The sequence below is a fragment of the Phacochoerus africanus genome, chromosome 5 (genome assembly GCF_016906955.1).
Source record: "Phacochoerus africanus isolate WHEZ1 chromosome 5, ROS_Pafr_v1, whole genome shotgun sequence".
Classification (NCBI taxonomy): domain Eukaryota; kingdom Metazoa; phylum Chordata; class Mammalia; order Artiodactyla; family Suidae; genus Phacochoerus; species Phacochoerus africanus.
In genome coordinates, this window is record NC_062548.1 from 72,603,087 (window position 1) to 72,623,148 (window position 20,062).

The following is a 20,062-nucleotide window of genomic DNA, read 5'->3' on the forward strand; positions in this document are numbered from 1 at the left end:
CACCAGGGAACTCCCAACCCCATACTCTTTCTGAAATAAGGGAACACTCCAAATGGAAAGCTCATCTCCTGAAGTGCCCAAGGAAGGGAAATTATGTCACAGCAATGATGCAAGGAATGGAAGAGGAAAGAGAGCAGCCTCATAGAGGCTCCACTTCAGAGTTTACAGTGAGTGGCTCGGGTGTGGCAGACACAGCCCCGATCAGGTATGAGGAAGCACAGAAAGGAAAGGTTTGGAGGTGAAAGCTGGAAAGGGACCTCAGAGAAACTGAGGTCAAATCCACAGCCTTGACCAAGGTCACATGGTTGAAACTAGACTCTGGATCACCCAGGTCCCTTACTCTACTGTCCGGAAACAATAAATGACAACCCTACCTCTAAGGGTCCCCAAGGGCCTACATCATCTTGCAGGCCAGTTTCAATTAAATTGGACCCTATCTGGTTGCAGTGGGAAAATGGTCCTAATCAAACTATTTCTATCCAAAAAAGAGCAGCATGCCAACTTTGACCATTTCTTATCTAAAGTGCTACAAATCCTAAACCTTAAGGAGTCTCAAAAGAAAGTGGAGAAGACACCTTACATTTCAACATGAATCTGTACAATTCTTATCATTCAAACCCCGAATCCCTGACCACTGCTGTGACCCCCAGCTTCTCTCAGCCTCTGTGGAAAACCAGTTACATGCAAAGCACTCCAGTGCACAGGAACATAATTTAAAAGCAATCAACTGTGGAGATGCAGAGTGGTGATAATGGTACAACAACGTGAATGTACTTAACGCCATCAAATTGTATACTTTAAATATATATACAATTGACCCTCGAACAATGGGGGGGTGGGGCACCCACCCCCAAGCCATGGAAAATCTGCACAGTTGGCACTCCTTATACACAGTTCCACATCTACAGATTCAACCAACCATGGATCATGCAGGAATGTGGTACTATAGCACATATTTACCGAAAAAATCTGCACATAAGTGGACTTGTACAGTTCAAATCCATATTGTTCAAAGGTCAACTATGTGTATATATGTATGTATTATATATCCATACATACATACGTATATACACGCATGATTTTTTTTAATATATATTTTTTAAGAAATCAAAAAAAACAAACAAAAAAAGAAATCAAGATTCCTGTTCTCTGGAAGCTTGCAGGATAGCACAGAACTCAGCTCATTATAGACTCAGTCAATGTCTCTGAAATGAATGGAGGGATGGGTCTTAGTAAAATAAGATAGGCATGTACCATGCAACAAGAGCCCATGGGGAGCTGTGTCACAGGTATGAATGAGGAGCCTGTGAGACCGGCATTCAGGGGACACTGCTTCTAGGCTAAGCGGATACTTATCCAACACATTATCCTAAGCACATACTTATGTCAGTGGGTGTATGTTGACCTGGAGACAAGAGGGAGCTCATGTGAAAAGGCTGAAAAGGTGTGGGCAAGCCCAAGATGCTGGAAGGAGGTTATGAACTTTAGGACAAAAAAGCTACTCACCTCACTACATTGCATTAGCTCCCTACTGATAAGCCTTCATATTGGTATGATCTAATCCTATCACCTATAAGCAAGGGATCGATGCAGAAGGAAGAATCATAACACTCACCCCACTGTATAAAGCTGCTGTGCTGTTCCCTGACCAGTCAATTTCTCTGCTGGGTTTAGAGTCAGGAGAAAGTCTGGCTGCCCAGAGTCACTGTACTTCCTGCTATAGGCCATGTCAATTTCATTCACAACAACTGCCTCAAAGAGAGCTGTCCTTTTTGCCTTGACTATTAGGAAGCTCAGGGCTCTGTACTGAACTTCGATGAACTAAGTTTTTTTGATAATCATCCCTACTTGTAGTTCCATGACTCTTATTTTAGAAATGCTCTCAATGAAAACTGAACCATATCAGCTAATTCTTTCAGTAGGTAGAAGAAAATAAATCGGCCATTCCTATAGGACACAACCTCCCAGTATAGAAGGGTGAATCCTAGTGATGGAAATTGGATAAGAATTCCAAGTGATGGAATTGGATTCTACTTATGCAGCTCCATAAGTACAATCAGGACCAAGGACACAGGGACACTCTGAGGCGCTGTTGCGCTGCTGTACCTCTTTCTCCCGTCTTTGGGTACTACTGATTAGTATCTAGAACCTTCTCTCTAGAAGATGTTGGACGAACACTAGCTAATTCCTAACGGTTAGCTTCTTCTAGACACAGGTAGACCAGCTAATTGAATTTCAGCTTTCCTAACACTTGTTTTTGTCCTAAAGATACAATCAGGTATATATACACATATCAGCCCAAGATTCCAAAGCTCCATTCTAGCCTCCTAGAACGAAATTTAGGAAGGACCATACCTTGAAGTGAAGGGCTTTGATCCGTCTCATCTGTTTCAATTCAGCTATAGTCAAAGCAGAGATGGAGGGGCAGGGCATGGTACTATACAGCCATAAGAATGCACCACCTAAGGAGTTCCCACCGTGGCTCAGTGGTTAACAAACCCGGCTGGTATCCATGAGGACGCAGGTTCGATTCCTGGCCTTGCTCAGTGGGTTAAGGATCTGGCATTGCCATGAGCTGTGGTGTAGGTCACAGACACGGCTCAGATCCGGTGTTGCTGTGGCTGTGGCGTAGGCCAGTAGCTGCAGCTCCAATTAGACCCCTAGCCTGGGAACCTCCATATGCCACCGGTGTGGCCCTAAAAAAAGCCAAAAAGAAAAAAAAAAGTGTATCACCTACTATCACATGCCAAGAACATGTATAGATGAATCTCACAATATAAAGTTAGGTAAAAGAAGCCAGACACAAAGGGGAACAAACTATGAGTCCACTTATTATAGCATGTACTAAAACAGATCTCTGCTGGTAGACGTCAGGATAGTGATCACAATTAGCAGGCGGCACACTTACTGCTGCTGGGAATAATTTGTCACCAGATCCGTGCAGATCCACCGTGCAGTGGTTACCTGATGCCTTCCATTCCCTATGTATGTTACACTTCAATGTAAAACCATAGGAAGATTTGCAGCAACATAGATGGAACTAGAGACTCTCATATTAAGTGAAGTAAGTCAGTAAGAGAAAGACAAATACCATATGATATCACTTATATCTGGAATCTAATAGATGGCACAAATGAACCTTTCCCCAAAAGACAAAATCATGGACCTGGAGAATAGACTTGTGGTTGCCAAGGGGGAAGGGGGCATGGGATGGATTGGGAGCTTGGGGTTAATGCATGCAAACTATTGCCTTTGGAATGGATTAGCAATGAGATTCTGCTGTGTGGCACTGGGAACTATACCTAGTCACTCATGATGGAGCATGATAATGTGAGAAAAAAGAATGTACACATGTATGTGCAACTGGATCACCTTGCTATACAGTAGAAAATTGATAGAACACTGTAAACCAGCTATAATGGAAAAAAATAAAAATCATTATAAATGAAAAAAAACTATAGGAAGATAGATGAAACTAGAGATTCTCATACTAAATGAAGTGAATCAGAAAGATAAATACCATATGATGATCACTTATATCTGGAATCGAATATACAGCACAAATGAACCTATCTACAGAAAAGAAACAAACTTATGGACATGGAGAACAGACTTGTGGTTGCCAAGGAGGAAGGTGTGGGACAGACTGGGAGTGTGGGGTTAATAGATGCAAACTACTGGATTTGGAGTGGATAAGCAATGAGATCCTGCTATTTGGCCTGGGGAACTATATCTAGTCACTTGTGATGGAGCATGATGGTGGGTAACACGAAAAAAGGAATGTATATATTATGTATCACTGGGTCACCTTGCTGTACAGCAGGAATGGACAGAATATTGTAAATCAACTATAATAAAAAAATGAAAAAATATATATATGTGAAGAAGAAAGGGCAAGGCACTGACTAGGCCCTAATCTATCTACTGCACATGGTCAGAAGACCAAAGAGGTCAAACCAGAGGGGAAAGCCATAACTTAAAAGCAACCACACACAGCCTACCGGTGACTATGTGTTGACACATGGCTGCAACTTAGCTATGAAAGAATTTCATATTTTTGCATTGTTCCTTTGCCAGGGTTTTACCACAAGTCTCTGACAAGGAAACCAAGGCTTGGAGAAGCATCCCCAAACCATAGGCCAAGTCCCTAACAGGACCCATAATATCCAGTGGGCAGCTGAGTGCCCTCACCTGAGGCAAAGGTGTGTCCCATCCTGGGAAAGCTAGGTAAATGCTGCTGTCAGTGACCTCATTAATAATAGTGCCTTCACAGACTCCTCCTGGGAGGACCAAGGCTGTACAAAGAGCAGCAAGTTTATCCTGTAAAGTTGCCAAGCCAGGGCCAGATGTTTCTGATATGATTTAAAACAAACAAAAAGGATGAGCTGGGGAGGACAAGACACAGCAGATCCTAGATTCTTTAAGGCCCCTGTCCTCTGAAACACAGCCAACCAAAAGTGACAGACCTGCCACAACACTTTTTTCACCGGGGCTGCCACACCGCCTCTGGGAGAGCCCGGCTGATGCAGCACCCAGCATCGTGCACTCACCTGCCTGGAGCAGCAGGGTGACTGCGGGGCTGACCCAGGAGGCTCCCAGGCCCCTCCCCCAGGATCCTGTTGCACCATCCTGAGTCACTGGCTTTCCTGTTCTTCCAGTTCCTGCTCTCAGCTGCATTAAGTAACAGCCAGACAGCGCTCAGGCAGTAGCACCTGCCAGGGGTCCAGGAGATGGGCATGTGGGACGCCTGTCCTAAGACCCTCCTGTCCTCAAACTGGGGCAGCAGTGCAAAGGAATAATATGTCCCCGTGGTCCCTGACTCTAGAACAGTTCATTCACCCACACATGTCGATGGAGCATCACAAGGAGTGTGCCAGGGCTGGCGCAGAGGACATGGGGATACAGCGCACCTGCAAGGTGCTCAGTCTCTAGGTGGGAGGCAAAGATGCCAACGAGTAAGTACAAACTGAAGGTAGTAAGGACAGAAAGTAAGCAATTTCTTTCACACAGATCACATACATTAATACACTTTTTTGTTGTTGTTGTTGTTTTGCCTTTTCTAGGGCCGCTTCCTGTAGCATATGGAGGTTCCCAGGCTAAGGGTCTAATCAGAGCTGTAGCCACCAGCCTACACCATAGCCACAGCCACAGCAACGCAGGATCCGAGCTGAGTCTGTGACCTACATCACAGCTCACAGCAACCCTGGATCCTTAACCCACTGAGCAAGGCCAGGGATGGAACCCGCAACCTCATGGTTCCTAGTCGGATTCGTTAACCACCGCGCCATGCCAGGAACTCCAATATCAATACACTTTTGAGGAGTTTCCGTCTTGAAAATGTTAGAGGTCTGTGTATGTGTTGACCCCCATGCCTAGAATGTTCTCCTCATCTGACCTCACAAACTCCCACTTGCCCTTCAGGGCCCAGTACAAGTGGTCTCTCCCCCAAATACCTTCCCCCAAATTCTCAGCCAGGTATGCCAACACTCTTGTGACACCTGTGCCTCTGGCCCTCACTGGTCCCAGAGGATGAAAGGCGCTGACTCCTTTTTCCCAAGTTGATTTGTGATGCCAGAGCCATCTCAGTACTGCAATACAGCAGGTGCTCAAGACATAAGTGTCATGGTGACACCAAAGGGGGAGGAGAGTAACTAGGGTGACTGCAGGTGCCCAGAGCCTGACCCCGTTCTTCAAGCCTGGGCCTGATCGTGCAGCCCCATAGTTTCCTCTCCAGCTACCTGGCTGCCCTGGCCAGTGCCCCAGTCCCCTAGGGGTCAAACTCTGCCTCCCCTGGACAGACTCTGCCCCTGAGCCTCTCAGCCCACAGACATATCTAAATTCCCCATTCCTGTCTGCTGCCAACTGTCCACCCACCTGACCCAAATCCCTCTGGACCATATCCAGCCCCAAAGCTTCCCAGTCGGCCCCACTCACCCCAGACTCACACCAAAAGCAGGACAACCATACATCCCAGTTTGACAGGATAATCTCAGTTTACAGTGTAGTAGCAGCAGAACTGTTAATAGCTCCCCTTTTTATTCCCCAAAGTGGCCCCAGTTTGGAGTTCTCTTGTGGCCCAGCAGGTTAAGGATCCAGCATTGTCACTGCTACAGCTTGGGTTGCTGTGTGACACAGGATCGATTCCCGGCCCAGGAACTTCCACATGTCATGGGCGCGGCTAAAGGGGGGACGACAAATGTGGCCCAGTTAAGGCAATAATTATAGGGTCACCTTAGGTATAGGCTACAAAGCAAACTCCGCTTGTGGTTCTTGGGGAGCCCACCTCTGAATGATGAGAAGAGCTCCTGCTGTACTAATGGTGCCAAAGGAAACAGGAAGGATGGGGATTGAGAAAGAGGGTTCCTGGTTGGTCCCTCAGTACAAGGCACCTGGTTTCCTCAACTGTAAAATGAATCATCTCAAAAGTCCCTTCCCAACTGATTCCTGACTCATACATAACCCCATGAAGGTGAGGAGTTCCCGTTGTGGCTCAGTGGTTAACGAATCCGACTAGGAAACATAAGGTTGCGGGTTCCATCCCTGGCCTCACTCAGCGGGTTGAGGATCGGCGTTACCGTGAGCTGTGGTGTAGGTCGCAGACACGGCTCGGATCCCGAGTTGCTGTGGCTGTGGTGTAGGCTGGAGGCTACCGCTCCGATTAGACCCTTAGCCTGGGAACCTCCATATGCCACGGGAGCGGCCCCAGAAAAGGCAAAAAGACAAAAAAAAAAATAAAAAATAAAAAATAAATTATAACCCCATGAAGGTGAGAGACAGGAAGCCATCTCCAGTTGTCCCAGGAAGCCCCATGAAGCCAAGGGCCTGGGCTCTGGAATCAGACTGCCTGGGTTTGAGTTCTGGCTTGCCCTTCAGCAAGCTTCTATCCCTTTCTGTGCCTTAGTAATAGTAATGCCTGGAGGGCTGTGTGAAGATGGCCAGAGGTGCAGGAGGAGCATCCCTAGAGCTGGGTGCTTAGCAGGTGGAGCTCATGTTTGTTATTTTAAGACCTTTGGGAATTGAGGGAGAAGGGGAACTGATGGGAAGTGATTGGAAGGCTTCATTGGAAGGAGTTGAGACAGAAAAATTTGGGAGGAAGCAAGAGGAAAAAGTCCCTCAAATGAGAAAAAGGAAAACTGGCAGCTTCAAATTCCCTTCTTTAACCCTTAGTTAGAGCTGTCCAGTGGCTAGCTGGCTTCATTCCTTTATCAGGCAAAATGGAGATGCCAAAAGGCAGAGCATGGGAATAAGGCCCTCTAAGAACCTAGACCTCCAGGGCAGGGGCGGGTGGGTGGGGGCAGAGGGCTCCCAGAGCAGGTTCTCGGGCCTAACTCACTCTCTCTGTTGACTCCAAGATAAGGCCCCTCCAAGGAAGGGACATCAAGGAAATGCTAAGGACAAAGGTGCAAAAAGCATGGCACTTCAGGGAAAACAAGATGGCCTAGCTCCTGCTCCCAGGGGAACAAGGCCAAGACTCCCAAGGCTGGACAAGGAATGGGGGGAGTTGAGTGTAGGTTCCACACAGAGGGTCTCTCTGGCTTTGTCAAGAACCCTGGGCACCCCAGTTTCAGAAGGGGCCACCCTGCCCAGTCCAAAGTCTGTATATTCGGGCCAAAGAGTTCTGCTAAGACCCAAATGGCCAAGGACTCTCCATCCAATGTGCCAAACAAAAATGTGGGAATGATTGTCCACTTCATTGAAACTCTGGGGGTTCAGGTGGACTGAAACCTCCCATGACCCAGTCCTATGACTCAGCAGCACAAGGCAGCTCAAGTGGTCTCCCCAGTGGGAAGCCAGAGTTTGAAGCAGATGTGAGGAAGTGGGAGCTGACATCTCATTGACCAACTGCAGCACAAGTGGCCTTAGCAACTGCCCTGGAGCAATGCGATCCTGCCCGCCAGGGGAGGCAAAGAGAGGGGGAGGGCGCTAGGCTTCAGTAGGGAGAGGGGCTGAACGAATGCTGTGATTATTGGTTCAGCCCCTCTCCCAGTGTCTCTCATGACTTCCTACGGAGGATGCCTCAACCTGAGGGGCACCAAAATAGCCGAGGCATCCCAGAGACCCCATCACCACCCCAGCCCTGGGAGGAGGCTACCTTCCAGAGGACCAGAAGGAAGGCAAGTCAGAGGGAAAGTTCAAGGTTGGGTCTCTGTTGTTCAGGAAGAGGTGAAGAGGGAAATGAGGGCACTGCCTCATGTCTCAGCTTTAGGAATTGACCATCCTTCTCGCCTTCTCTGTCCTCTGCTCTAAGCTGACAGCAGACAAAGAGTATAGATGGACCAGAACCATGTGCCCTAAAAGCCCTCCGGGAGAAAAAGCAAGACCTCTTTGGCTCCCATCCAGAGGGACAGCAGTGCAGTCGAGAGTGCGTCTTTCTCTGTGTACTAATATTTGACCCGTAAATTGTTGACTAAGTGTCAGGCACAGCACTAAGAGCTTCCCATATATTCACTCCCTCTTTATTTTTTTATTTTGCTTTCTTTGGAGACCACACCGGTGGCACATGGAAGTTCCCAGGCTAGGGGTCAAATCAGAGCTACAGCCGCCTCCCGGCCTCCACCACAGCCACAGCAACGAGGGATCCGAGCTGTGTCTGCAACCTAGACCACCATTCATGGCAACGCCGCATCCTTAACCCTCTGAGTGAGGCCAGGGAATGAACCAGCATCCTCATGGATAACTAGTCGGGTTCGTTACCGCTGAGCCACAACAGAAACTCCTCACTCCCTCTTAATCCTCACAAGGACCCTCTCTCAAAGTGTTATCTACTCTTCATTTTATAAGAGGAAGAAACAGGCTAGCGAGGTTAAATAACTGGACCGTGTTCACGGAACAGGTTTGTGATGAGCCAGGATCCAAGTCCAGGAAGCCTGGCTCTATATCTCACCACACAGCCTCTCCCAGTGACTGCTGGACTGTCCCACAGTGGGTATCAACAGCAATAGTAATTCCACCAGCTCACACACCTGCCTTGCTCAGAAGCCTGGTAGATGCCTGGGCTCCAGGGGGAAGCCAAACAACAGCCAGGCTGAGATTCTCCTGGGGGATGGCTGAGCAAACTTCTCCCCCCACCCCTGGCTTCCTGGGGTGCTTGCCCACATTTTTCTGATTGAAGAAAGAGAAGCAGTAACTCAGGTAACCCACACTTCAGCCAGAGGTCATGGACATCTGCTAACTACTGTGGTCTGCAGATGTCACCTTAAATTCATCTTTCGTCAAAGGCTACTTCCCACCATGACTATCCCATGACATAGCACACAGAGCTAAGAACTGTGGTCCTAGTTGCAGCTACTGCTAAGTAGCTGTATGAACATTAGTGATGCCCTGAAACACTGGGGGGTGTTTTTCTGATGCACTTTCTCAACCTATAGATTTATGGGGTCAGAAACGTCTTTTTGGGGAGGATGGGGGGCCGTCCTGGATATTGTAGGATGTTTAGCATCATCCTTTGCCTCTACTTACTAGATGTAAAAACACATCTTCATCCACCTGCCTGTGAGAACCAAAAATGTCTCCAGACATCACCAAAGTCCACCTGGGAGACAAAATCTCTACTAGTTGAAAACTACTCCCTAAAGGAGTAGTTTAAAACAAAACAAACACCCCACAGGCTTTGCCCCTATAAATCGGGGTAGGATAAAAACTCTTACTCTTTCTGATAGACTGGGATAGTCCCTCACAAAAAATTATCCAGCCCCAAATGTCAACGTGCCCATCATGGCTCAGAGGTACTGAAACTGACTAGTATCTATGAGGAGGTGGGTTCACTCCCTGGCCTCATTCATTGGGTTAAGGATCGACCCCAAGTTGCTGCGGCATATGCAGGCTGGCAGCTACAGCTCTGATTCCACCCCTGGCCTGGGAACTTCTACAGGCCATGGGTGCGGCCCCAAAAACCCCAAACAAAAACAAAAACAAAAAAATGCAACCCAAATGTCAATATCACTGATGTTAAGAGAACTGCTTTAGAAGTAAGCAGAAACTGCCACCTGAAATCTATGGGGCGAGATGATAAGCCATGGCCAATGAACTCTGATTGGATTTGCCCCCCCCCCACCCCAACTGCTTTGGAAAGGCAAAAACAGACAACACAGAGGATTGGAAAACAAACCAAACTTGCTGATTTCAAAACTCCACAATGATAATGAGGAACCGGTTCTCAGGATTCATCTTTTAAACCGGAAGTACCTGAACAAAGGAAGCCAGTTTTCTGGGGTTCCTGAGTTCTTTCAATACATCAGATCTCCTTATTCTCGCTGCCACATTTTGAGAAAACTATTGTGGTTTGTGTTTTGAGTCCCCCCGGAAAAGGGCCCTGAGCTGCCCTCAAACTCCACAGGGTGCTAGTGATGTTAACAAAACAAACAAACAACAAAAAAAGTTGGCTTTGTCTGAGGAGTCTCAGAGAGACTTTTAATTTATTCAAGGGTAAAGAAAAAATGCTTCTCAGTGCTCTCTGAAATAGAAGGTCAACAATACAAAACAAATGGGCAACTAACAAAACTACAAAATACTCCTGCTAGCATCAATTGTCTGGAAAAGGAAAGGGACTTAGTATCAGGATACTCAGTATCAGGTTACAGTTTACAAGGCAACCTGTACCTGTCAATGTCAGTTAACTTAGCCCAAAATAATGTTATTAAGGTTTTGTCTGTTTGGGTTTTTTGGTTTTTTTTAGGGCCGCACCCATGGCATATAGAAGTTCCCAGGCTAGGGGTCAAATCAGAGCTACAGCTGCCTGCTGGCCACAGCCACAGCCACAGCCATTCCAGATCTTAGCCTCATCTGCGACCTACAGTACAGCTCATGACAATGCCAGATCCTTAACCCACTGAGCAAGGCCAGGGATCAAACCCGCGTCCTCAAGGATGCGAGTCAGGTTTGTAACCCGCTGAGCCACAATGGGAATTCCCATTAAGGTTTTAATCAGTAGTATACTCCCATACTTGCATCCCCTATCTGAAGATTAATGGCACGTAGTAGGTGCTCAAAAAAAAAAATCAAGATTCCCTTGAGGTCCTAAACTCCCTATGCCATGGGAATGACTGCCACAACCAGACTAGACACCACCCTTTACTAGTTGTAAAGTATCTATTCCTGGAGCTTTATCTCACCAGACAACTGAAAGATATCAGTTTCAATTTCCCACATCTGTATCTAGGAATCCAGAGGGGTCTTGTACCCACAGTAGGTTCTCAAAAAGCATTAAACTCATATCTCCTGGGGGCTCCATTGAATCTTTCTGCTTCCAAGATATCCCCCCCACACACACGGGCTACCCCTCACTCATATAGCAAAGAGCCCAAGTGAGCTACCTGTCCTCCAAGACTGTATGTCACCAGTCAATGCGTGTTAAAGCAATCCGGTTAATGGCTGAAGGAAGCTGTGTATACTTTTCATTTCCCTTCTAAGGTTAATCCTGATTCTCATTCCTAAGAGACAAAAATCCTACATTGTGTATTAATTATACCTCAATTAATAAAAAGAATTCTCTTGGAGTTCCCTCGTGGCTCAGTGGGTTAGGGATCTGCGGCACAGGTTCTATCCCTGGCCTGGGAACTTCCGAATGCCACAGGCAAGGCCAAAAAAAAGAAAAAAGAATCCTCAAACTCTCCAAACACCCTTGATTGCGGGAGCACCGGAAATACCCTTTCTCTCTCCCCCACCCCTTTCCCCTAAGGATCAGCCTCAGGCCAAGATAAAGAAGAGCTATCTTCCCTCCAAGGGTCCACCCATCCACCCACCCATCCTCCAGCCCAGTACCAGCACTCCCCTCAGCTGCCTCTCACCCTCCTCCACTTCCTGCAGCCCTTGCTCAACTTCTTTTTCCAGGAAGGTCTTCTCCTTCATCCTTGCACTTGTGGAGCACCTCTCCAGTGGCCACGAATTGCCTATAAAAGTGAACAGCTAGGATTCCACCTGCCCGGAAACTCCCAGCTCCAGTGTATGAAGGAAGGATACACTGGGGCAAAAGCACTTGTGTAAACAGGTGTCACATTCACAGGAAGGATGATTCAAGTCTTTGGGGGAATGAAGATAGAGATGAGGCTGAGGTTGGGGGGGGGGGGTCGGGGGCAATCAACATGGAGTCTTGGAGTTCCTGTCGTGGAGCAGTGGTTAACGAATCCGACTAGGAACCATAATGTTGTGGGTTCGATCCCTGCCCTTGCTCAGTGGGTTAACAATCTGGCGTTGCCGTGAGCTGTGGTATAGGTTGCAGACGAGGCTTGGATCCCGATTTGCTGTGGCTCTGGCATAGGCTGGCGGCTGCGGCTCTTAATTAGACCCCTAGCCTGGGAACCTCCATACGCTGCGGGAGCGGCCCAAGAAATGGCAAAAAAAAAAAAAAAAAAATGGAGTCTTTTTTTTAAGTACAGTTAATTTACAGTGTTGTGTTGGTTTCGATGTAAAGCAAAGTGACTCAGTTATACATATATGAACATGTCCTTATCCCTTACGGTTTACTACTGGACACTGAATATAGTTCACTGTGCTATACAGTAGGACCTTGTTGTTTATCTAAATTTTATATATGGTAGTTTGCATCTCCTAATCCCAAACGCCTAATTTACTCCTCCCCATCCCCTTTCCCCTCTGGTAACCTAAATTTGTTTTCTGCGTCTGTTTCTGTTTCGCAAATAAGTTCATTTGTGTCATATTTTAAGAGATAGTACTCAGTCTTAAAAGGTTTCTGAAATGATCCAGTCTGGCTCCAGAAACAGACAGGGAAGAAACGCTAGGAGGCCTCTGAAGTAACCCAGAGACCAGTGGACAAAGGTGGAGCAATTGGAGAGTCAGTGAAATGGATCCAGGGCTCCCAGCCAGAACACTCAGAGGGTACCGGTGCTACTAATATAACCAAGAGGATAGCCAGCTGGAGTTCCCGTCAAACGAGAGAAACAAATCCGACCAGGAACCATGAGGTTGCAGTTAGATCCCTGGCCTCGCTCTCGGTGGGTTTAAGGATTGGGCGTTGCCGTGAGCTGTGGTGTAGGTCACAGACGCGTCTTGGATCCTGCGTTGCTGTGGCCGTGGCATAGGCCGTGGCATAGCTGTAGCTCCTATTGGACCCCTCGCCTGGGAACCTCCATATGCCGCAGGTAAGGCACTAAAAAGCAAAAGCAAAAAAAAAAAAAAAGCCGATAGCCTGTTGCATTTCTGGACATGCTGGGTGAGGATGCTGCCAGCATCCAAGAACTAACACAGACACCAGCCAAGATGTAGTCCAGTAAAGGTCCCAGAGGCAGGGAGTATGGCCAAGAGCATGGACCTCTGGAGCCCACCTGCATGGCTTCACTTCCGAGCTCTTAGGGAAAAAGCTAGTGACCTTGACGAGTCACTCTGCGATAAGGAAGTCACTTCCTTATCAGTATCTGCTTCACGGTGTTGTTGCGAGTGTTAATGAACTAACATGTGCAAAGAGCTTAAAACTACCAGTACACAGTATATGCTATATGTGTTTGCTCTTGAGTTTCAAAATGCCAATCAGCCAAAGTGAGAAAATAACCTTACTCTCCTCCTAATGGCACAAGACACTGGGCTTGTCTATCAGGAGACAAGTGATTCTTCGAGTTTGGGGCAGGTGAACCTAAGCTTTCCTTGCCTCAGACTACAAAATGATGGGGATTTCAGACAAGTCCAAATCAAGGCCTTTTCAAAAGGATCTAAAATTAAACTAAAGCATCTTCCGCTCCTAATTCTTCCTTTGGGCAGCAACCTTAAAAGATGCTTCCAACTAGTCTCTCTCATTCTCTTCCTACGTCCCAGTTGCAGCTGGAACCCAACAGCTTTGCTCACCTAAACTGAGAGGCTAAGTCCTAGGTGCTGACACCTGCTGAGTTAAGGCCTGACTCAATTCTGCCTCCATTGGTAGTTTAGGGGAAATACACCCAAGTGTCCCGAGACATTTTCACAGGCTGAAAGGTAGCTGCACAGAGAAGCCTATAAAAAAGACGTTTTCACGGTGCTTAATCATCACAGCTTAATCATCACAATCCCTAAAATGGAGAAGATCGCTGTTCACAAAAAGAAATTGGCGGTCCAAAGCAAAATGACTTGCTCAGGGTCCTGTGGTTAATAAACCACAAAACAGACATTAGAACTCATTTCTGCATACCCTGGCGAACTCTCTTCCCAATGTGAGGCTAAAGAGATGACCCCTCCCCATTCCAGGCCAGGCAGGCGGTATAACTGCACAGTTCTGGTCCTAGCCTCCAACCTCTGATTTAAGGGAGGTTAAATTTGTGGCTCTAGGTTCCTTGTCTGGATTAGGGTGGGGAGATGGTGAGTAAATTTAAAAGTCCTGGGGCAACATTCAGCCAACTGAAAAGACCTCCCCAGGACTAATAATCCCCTAGCTTTGTATTCTAGGATTTGCCAAGAAATGAGTCTTCCACAAGGGTTAAGTCACTTCTTGGGCAAAGAAGTCTGAAGAAGCTTCCAAGGTCCTTCCGGCTCGCAGACACGCTCTTAAATAACTGAAATAAACTGACGCACAGCAGCGTCCCAGGAATGAGTTAGTAACAGCCAAGTATAAACAGAGTAAAACTCAACTAAACCAGCCGCCTTCCGCTCCAGTCTGAGACTAGGTAAAGTCATGCTTTATTTGGAGGGGTTCATCTGTCATGGCTCTGAAAATTCCTTGATAGCAACCCACCATCCTCTCTTTGCTCTCAGGATCCCCGGAATGGGAGTATGAACAGGTCGCCCCACAGAAAGATAACGTCAAAACATTTTCCCAAAAATGTGTTCCTACGAAGACACAGAAATTCCAAGTATGTAATTGAGCAACGCTCCGACATTGACTCACAGATCAGGACACCGTTCGCCCCTGTCCAAACCCATCCCCTCTTCTCAAGTCCTAGCAGAGACCCAGCCAGGGCCAGGGGCCAATCCTGAAATCCCGAGCGTTTCAGGAACTCAAGTCTCCCCAGAGAGCGCCTGGGGCCGGGCCTAACCCCACCCCCACTCCATACCCGGAGGCACGGAAAGCGAGGCTCTCTGGCAGGGCCAGAGGCTTTGTCTTACATAAAAGACTTGGCCGGAGCGAGAACTCGGGCGTGGGGGGCTACTGGGAGGGGAGAAGGCAGACAGGTCCGGGCCTCCGACGGGAAAACGACAAAAATTTCCAAGAAGGCGGCAAAGTTTCGGGGGGTTGGTCCTCTCGGAGAAACTTTTAGGAACCGCAGAAGTAACATCCAAAGGCTGCCCCCCATTTGGAAGCGGGCCTGGGAGGTGGCGGAGACTCAAGGTGAAGTGGAGCAGAGGCGAGGAGCTGCGGGGCGCGGGGAATGGGGGTAGAAGGGGAGAGATGCCCCTTGAGGAGCCTCAGTTCCGGGCGCCTCAGTTCCGGGAAAGGGGAGCGACGAGCAGAGTTGCTCTGCCCCTTTCCCAGCTTTTTCCTCTGTCGTCTTCTCCCCAAGCCCACCTCCGCAAGGCCCTGAGGAACGCTGGAGGAATCGTAGGTCCCCCAAACTGGTCCTTTTGCGCGGGAGGAACCGGGACAGCCCCGCGCAGCCGTGCCTTCCCCTCCTCCCTCCAGGATTCTCTCCACGTGCTCTCGCCGGAACTCAGGCTGCGAAAGAGGGGCTCCTCCCACGTGGGCCCAGCAGTCTAGGACTACGTGCCGGGTGGCCCGCCCCTCCAGGAAAAAAAAAAAAAAAAGCTCGAGCGCGCGCTGGGTGGCAGAGAGCGAGAGCCGCCTTGCACGCGGGCACACGCCTGCCCGTGCCTAGCGGACGTGGCTCCTCCAGCTCAGGAGTTTCCCCGCCGCCCTGATTTTTTCCGCGTCTGCGGCCCGGAATGGGGAAGAAGCGGGTCCCCGCAAGGTCTAGGAGAGTCCCAGCGGGCCAGGACCCCGGAAAGAGGCCTGGGGACAAAGCAACGTGGTCGGAGACGAGCCAGCCGCCCCTGCCCGTGTTTGCTTACCTTCTGCACTTGGTCATGGTTGAGCTCTGTAAAGAAGTAGGCGAGCAGATGCGAGGCAATCATCCTGCTGTGGCCAGACGGCGCGGAATTGGGCAATTGAGGCTGGTGCGCGTGTAAAGGATGAGAGCGGCGCGGTCTGACCGCTTTATACCAGGGCTAGGCGGCGCGTCCGGGAGCAGTGAGTCCGGGAGGCACACAAAAAAGGCACACGGTGGCGCGCCCGGCTGGAGGTCTTCAGGTCTCTAAAAACAGGTTTTGGTAGTCACAACGGCTGGAAGGAGACCGAGAATTTCTCCCGGCGACGTGCTGGGATACCCCACTGCTAAGGTACTAACTTCAGCCACAGGATCACTAAGGCTCAACTTGAGAACGACCGCAGCGGGGCTCCACTAGGGTGATGGTACTTCTCCGGCTCACACGCGCGCTGCTGTCGCCCGCTGATGTACACGGCTTAGTGACACAGCGGTGGTAGCTGAGGCCCGGGACTCTTGCTCTGGAGTTTCGTGCAACAATGTGGCTTATTGAGGGGTTGCCGGCTCTGGGGCCGCCCAGTCAGTGACGCGCGCACGCCCATTGGCTGTGCCGGGAGGGTGTGTGCGCCCACGGGCCGCCCACCGCGGCGGCACAGCCAGTCAGAGCGCAGGGCCCGCGGGCGCGGCCTCTCCGATACCCGAGCCGGCAAGCTGGAGGGGCGCGCCCGGGGCTGGGGGCGGGGCCAGGCGGCGTGGTTGAGACGTGTGGTCCGTGGCAAGAGGCTGGGGCGGAAAGGCGCCTGAGCCACCGCCGCGTCAGGCTCAGCTCTGGGTGGGGGGGCGCATGATCACAGACCCAGAGTGTGGAGACTGGAAAGACGGGTCACCGGACTTGGACACGCCCTGGGCGGGGAGAGAGACACCGTCTGGCATCTCAGGGTCATGTGAGGGGCCTCCCCGCTACTGGGTCACATTTCTGAAACGTCTTAGTTCTCACCTACTGTGGCTCAACGCTGATGCAAAATAAGCCGCCACAGCTACTGCTTATTTTATGCCAGGCATCACAAAACTGAATGGGTGTGGGTTTTACAAACCTCCTTTTACAGATGAGGAAACTGAGGCACAGAGCTGTTAAGAGACTTGCCTAAGGTCACACAGTTAATGAGTGGCAGATAAGGGAAGGAACCCATGTCCCTCCTTGAGGCCCTATTGTTTTCCTTATTATCCTATCCTGCAACTCTAAGAGCCAGGGAAGTAGAAAGCGGGAAAAGAACTTTGCAGCTGTGGGACTGATGCGTGGTGATTAAGGGTGTAACCTGAACATCCTGGACACGTGTAAGGTGGGATGCTGAGAAGAGTAGAAGCCCCAGCCACAGCTAATACCTAGCACCAGGATTTTATATCTGTTGGAAGCTGCAAGAGTGACTGCAGCCTACAGGTGCTTGTGAAGAATACCAAGCCTGGAGTTGGAAAGGTCACTGGGAAGGAAAATGAGGGTTCGCAGTGTTCTGCTGAGGCGTTTCTCCTGTCATAAGCAGTGGGGTGCTACCAGCAACATATTAATAATGATAATAACAATAACACACAAGCATTAAATGTTCATTGCTGGAAAATAATATACAAACAGAAAAAACAAAAACAGGGAGTTTTTGTGGTTCAGTAGATTATGAACCCAACTAGTATCCATGAGGATTCAGGTTCATTCCCTGGCCTCGCTCAGTGGGTCAGGGATCCAGTATTGCCATGAGCTGTGGTATAGGTCACAGACTGGGCTCTGATCCTACATGGCTGTGGCTGTGGTGTAGGCTGGCAGCCCAGCCATAGCTCCAATTTGACCCTTTGCCTGGGAACTTCCATATGCTGCATGTGCAGTCCTAAAAAGTAAAAAAAAAAAAAAAAAAAAAAGCCTTCATATTGCCAAATCCTGTGTTCCTATCTATTTTATACCCTTGTCTTATTGACCCTCTCAGGGACGTTGGGCACAGTTGACCAAATCCCTCATCCAGACACACCTTCCTCTTCTGAGCCATGGAAGCTCTACCCTCCTAGTTTCCCTCTAACCTCACTTCCTCGGCTCTTCAGCCCCTGCTTTCCCTGCTGGTAAATGTGGGTGTATTCCAGGCTGTCCTTCACCCTCTTCTCTGATCTAGTTACACTCTCTCCCCAGTGTTCCCTGCCAGCCCCATGACTGTTATATCATTTACACCCTGATGACTGACGAACGTAATTCTACAGTGAGGACCTCTCCGGAGCTCCAGACTTATCTCTCCAGCTACCATGTGTCATCTCCTGCTGAAGTGACAAGCATCTCACAGTCAGGATGCCCAAAGCTGAACTCAACTTTTCTTCCCAAATCTATTCCTTTCCCAGTTGTCTCAGCAAATCACATCACCATCCACCCTGAATCATCTTTGAGTCCTTCCTGACACTCACCTTAATCCAATCAGTCTATCAGCAATCAGTCAATTTGACCCATAAAGCAGATCCTATAATTGATCTCTTCGCTCTGTGTCCTTGAACACCTCTTGGCCAAGCCACCAACAACTCAGCCAGAGTCACATTGTCCTACTTTGCCCCTTGTTCAATTCACCCCTCCCTCCACCTGACCCCTTATAGTCACGGAGCCAAAGTGACCTGAGTATAATATAAACCATTCATCTCTTCCTGGCTCCAAGCCATTTCCTGTCTTAGAGTAAAATTCAAACTCCTGACAATCACCATTCAGTCTGTATATAATACGGCCGCTGCCTCTCTCTTCACACCATCCCACACACACTTCCCCCAATATACGTCTTGGAGCTCAAGCTAGTATGTTTTCCTCAAAAAAGTCATACTCTTTCCCACCTAAGGGCCTTTCCTCTTCCTTTTTCTTCTTTCCAAAATGTTCTTCTGCAGTTCTGTGTCCAGCTGCCTCTTCCTTCTTACCAAGACTCAACCAAAATATCACCTCAGAAGAACTTCTGCTGACCGGTTTGTCTCAAGTAGTTCCCCAAGTCACTATCACGTGACTCTGATTGATTTCCTATTGATTTTCTCTCCAGTCTTTCTCTCCTTACTAGACAATGAGCTACAAAAGGGCAGGATCTATGTATATGTGGTCTCCTTATATCCATGGAGCCTAGAGTGGTACCTGTTACATGGTAGGTGTGCAATAAATATTTGTTGGATAAATGAATAGAAAATCTTAGAGATAACCATTGTTCATATAGTGTAGAAAAATTCACTCAATATCTCTCATCTGATTGCAACAGTCTCACAATTAGGCTTCCCTCTTTAGACATAGAAACATCATAGATTTTAGAGTTAGCTATCCAGCAGAGATTCTTAGAGAAGCGGTGTGACCTGATTTGCTTTTTTTTAGGGCAATAATTGCCCTCCATGTGGATAGAGGGGGAAGAGGTCAGAGACCAGAGGCAGAAAGAGACTAAAGCTGTAAGATAGGATCAGGGCCTGAACTAAGGTGAGGGTGAGACAGAGAGACAGGCTATACTTTAGATGTTTTAAAGTCTGATGTGGAATTGATGGCATTGGCTAGGAGTGGGGGATGAAGAGGAGAATGGCTGCTGCCTAGCTATTCTTGGAAACCCTAGAGTCCAGTGCTGCAAAACCAGTTGACCCCCAGCAGGTGGGACCAAAGCCAGTGGGTCATGGCAGTCATGATCCCTTGTCCATACACTAACTCAGAGCCTCTTCTCCACTCCCGCCTTTGGTCCCATTTCATATGGACCAGAATGCTATCACAAAGTGCTTTATTTATTTTTTTATTTATCTTTTGTCCTTTTTTAGGGCCGCACCCGTGGCATATGGAGGTTCCCAGGCTAGGGGTCTAATCGGAGCTGTAGCCATCGGCCTACACCACAGCCACAGCAACACCAGATCCGAGCCGCGTCTGCGACCTACACCACAGCTCACAGTAACCCACTGAGCAAGGCCAGGTATCAAACCCGCAACCTCATGGTTCCTAGTCAGATTCGTTTCCACCTTACCACGACCCGGAACTCCACAAAGTGCTTTAAATGCATATTCCTTCATAGGAAGTTCCCAATCCTGGGAGGTGGACTAAGTATTGTTTTAAGCCCCACTTTAGGAATTCCCTTGTGGCACAGTGGATTAAGGATCTGGTGTCACTGCAGCAGCTCAGGTCGCTGCTGTGGAGCAGATTCAAT

General features: G+C 48.7%; 1 protein-coding gene across 1 annotated transcript in view; it reads right to left on the reverse strand.

Annotated features, from left to right (window-relative positions):
- HK2 (hexokinase 2) overlaps window positions 1-16,442 on the reverse strand; it is a 76,647-nt gene extending 60,205 nt beyond the window's left edge. The window contains exon 1 of the mRNA XM_047781672.1: window positions 15,925-16,442. Within this exon, the coding sequence (XP_047637628.1) occupies window positions 15,925-15,987 (63 nt within the window). The 5' untranslated portion in view covers window positions 15,988-16,442. The remainder of the gene's footprint in view (window positions 1-15,924) is intronic.
- Window positions 16,443-20,062: the final 3,620 nt, after the last annotated feature.